The sequence below is a fragment of the Haplochromis burtoni genome, unplaced genomic scaffold (genome assembly GCF_018398535.1).
Source record: "Haplochromis burtoni strain Fernald_Lab_line unplaced genomic scaffold, NCSU_Asbu1 Contig_1094, whole genome shotgun sequence".
Taxonomy (NCBI): Eukaryota; Metazoa; Chordata; class Actinopteri; order Cichliformes; family Cichlidae; genus Haplochromis; species Haplochromis burtoni.
Genome location: NW_024583455.1, coordinates 26,119 through 28,672, shown reverse-complemented (window position 1 = coordinate 28,672; position 2,554 = coordinate 26,119). Strand labels below are relative to the sequence as shown.

The 2,554-nt window shown below is 44.2% G+C and overlaps 1 protein-coding gene across 1 annotated transcript in view; it reads right to left on the bottom strand.

Moving 5' to 3' along the window:
• Positions 1–1,259, bottom strand: part of LOC121813061 (thialysine N-epsilon-acetyltransferase-like) — a gene marked incomplete at its 5' end in the record, with an annotated part of 3,713 nt that extends 2,454 nt beyond the window's left edge. Inside the window, 1 exon segment of the mRNA XM_042216520.1 lies at positions 1,210–1,259. Coding sequence (XP_042072454.1) covers positions 1,210–1,259 — 50 coding nt within the window.
• Positions 1,260–2,554: the final 1,295 nt, after the last annotated feature.

The following is a 2,554-nucleotide window of genomic DNA, read 5'->3' as shown; positions in this document are numbered from 1 at the left end:
TCAAGATGCACATGACTATAGAGGAGGTCAGCAGAGAGGTACAACAGTGTCTACAGCCATCTGTAAAACACGGTATAGGCTCTGTCATGTTTCAGAGCTGCCTTTCAGCCAGTGTGGTGTTGGATATCCTGTCAAAATGAAGAAATTATGAATGCAGAAATGTGCCACCAGAATTTGATCAACCAATTCAACACAATCTGGAAAGTTTCTGATTAGCAACACTTTCGTCTTTTATCTTTCATCAAGCACTGCCAGTCATGGACTGAAGCAGCTGCATCTGCATTTAAAAAATGTCAGTTGAATGTATACGTGTCTTAGCTCAGTTTATTTTACAGCTGCAGACATTAACATTTAGTTTCTGTGTTTCACTGACAAGATTTTATAAGATCTAGTCAACTATCAAAATAATCATCAAAGGAGCTTGCAAAGAAAAGCGTCTGGACTTCTTTAAGTTGCTTGAAGACGTTTCACCTCTCATCCGAGAAGCTTCTTCAGTTCTAAGGTCAAATGGTGGAGAGTCCCAGATATAAACCTAGTGGGAGTATCCCCCCACAGAGGGACAAAAGGACCCCCTGATGATCCTCTAATCGCCTGAGCCAAGGTGTGAAATTGGGTGTGGGTCCCAATCAGCCAGAGTTTCGGGTGAGTTCATTGTGAAACCTGGCCCCACCTTATCATGCGAATTCCTGAGGTCAGATGGCCCAGGATGTGAGTGGGCGTTAAGGCGTCTGGGAAGGGATCTCAAAACTGGATTATAGATGGCAGAGAGTTGGTGTCGTAAACCACCCGCCTCTGTTCAAAGATGGTCGCTCACAGTGGACATAGATGGCTTCTTTCACTCCTCTTTCAAACCATCTGTCCTCTCTGTCCAAAATGTGAACATTGGCATCCTCGAAAGAGTGTCCTTTATCCTTAAGATGCAGATGGACTGCTGAGTCTTGTCCTGTGGAGGTGGCTCTTCTGTGTTGTGCCATGCGCTTGTGAAGTGGCTGTTTGGTCTCTCCAATGTAGAGGTCTGAGCATTCCTCGCTGCACTGTACAGCATACACCACATTGTTAAGCTGGTGACTGAGAACCTTCACAGACTTTATAAAGTCAGCAAAGAGGCACCTCCAAAAATATCACCTTGGATTTAATCGTTTTATAAATATTATAAAAAAATACCCTGAAAGTCAAGGCAGAGAACTGAGACATGACTACATACACTACCTTTCTGGGTGACTTTCACGTGGTCTGACACTTTCTCATATTCTGCCAGCATCTCTCTCGCTTTGTCTCTAGGGGCCACTGTAAATATACTTTTATTTATTCACTCCAGGGGCGCAAATGCAAGACTCTGTTTGCCGTCTCTGCTCAGCGCAAACACGAGGGTGACTTGCAGCGTGAAGTGAAAAAAAGTGAAAGAGAGGGCAGGAGAAAGAAGAAAAAAAAAACCCCACGGCTCCCAATAAGGAGCCCCGCTCGCATCGTTCACTTCAAAGACCCGGCTCTAAGAGCCATTTCGTTCATGACCGACCCATCACTGTTGGGATTTAAAAGCAGTTGGCATCCATCTCCATTGCATTACCGCCGCCTGTCACATGTACTCCTCTGTCTTTGCCAGTTTTTTCTTTACAGGTAGAGTTCCCTGCTAACGCATCTGCTTTCTGATTCCCCAGAATCCCTGTGAGAGCTGATGCCACATGAACACGATTTTTATCCACTGACTTTTATCCACTAATTAACTGTGAACTGACTGACAACATGGCATAAACTAAAAACCAGCTGTCCCCAAAAGATACCAAAACTTGCCTGCCATCATTTCCTCTTCCTAATCTAGCTAGCAAAATTGTACATTGCCTAAAATCATGTACACTGAGAAGATTTTTTATGTATACCAACCGGATACCTGGGAATAGTCTCAGTGACTCCTGTCAAATGACTCCTGTTGTGGCTCTTTTGAATCATCTGAAAAAATTTGCACATATTCTTTATATATGAGGTCCCCAAGAGTGAAATCTTCTTTTCTTTAGCATGTGCATTTTGAGACCTCCATACTGGAATTGCAAGACAAATCACAAAAGTCAGTTTTTTAGACTTTCATGTCATCAAAAATGTTTTTTTTTCTTTTAAGCTAATCCAGTATTTTGCAGCATGCTGCCTTATTTGAATCCAAAGTGGAGTCATCCATCAACAACCCATCACTATCACAAGAAGGTGGTCAGAGCTGATCCCTGATTTGATCCCATCCTCACATTCAAACCCATCTGTCACTCCTATCACACATCACCACTATCTCAGTGTCCTCAAACATGTCATGAACAAGCTGTGACACGGATTGCCAGCCCCGGCAAAAAAAAAAAAAAAAAGCTGCCTGTACTCATGTTGCCCCGACATCAGCCAGCGCATTTTGGGGATGGAATAGGCACCGGGCGGGGCGGCGGGGGACTCTCTGGCTGACTGGAGCAGCATCTAATAACAACACGTTCTCACTCCCAAAGCGTAACATTTTACGACAAATCGTCAACTTGTTGAGAACGGGCTCGTTGTGGTGATCCTCGGGTTGGGGGATGGG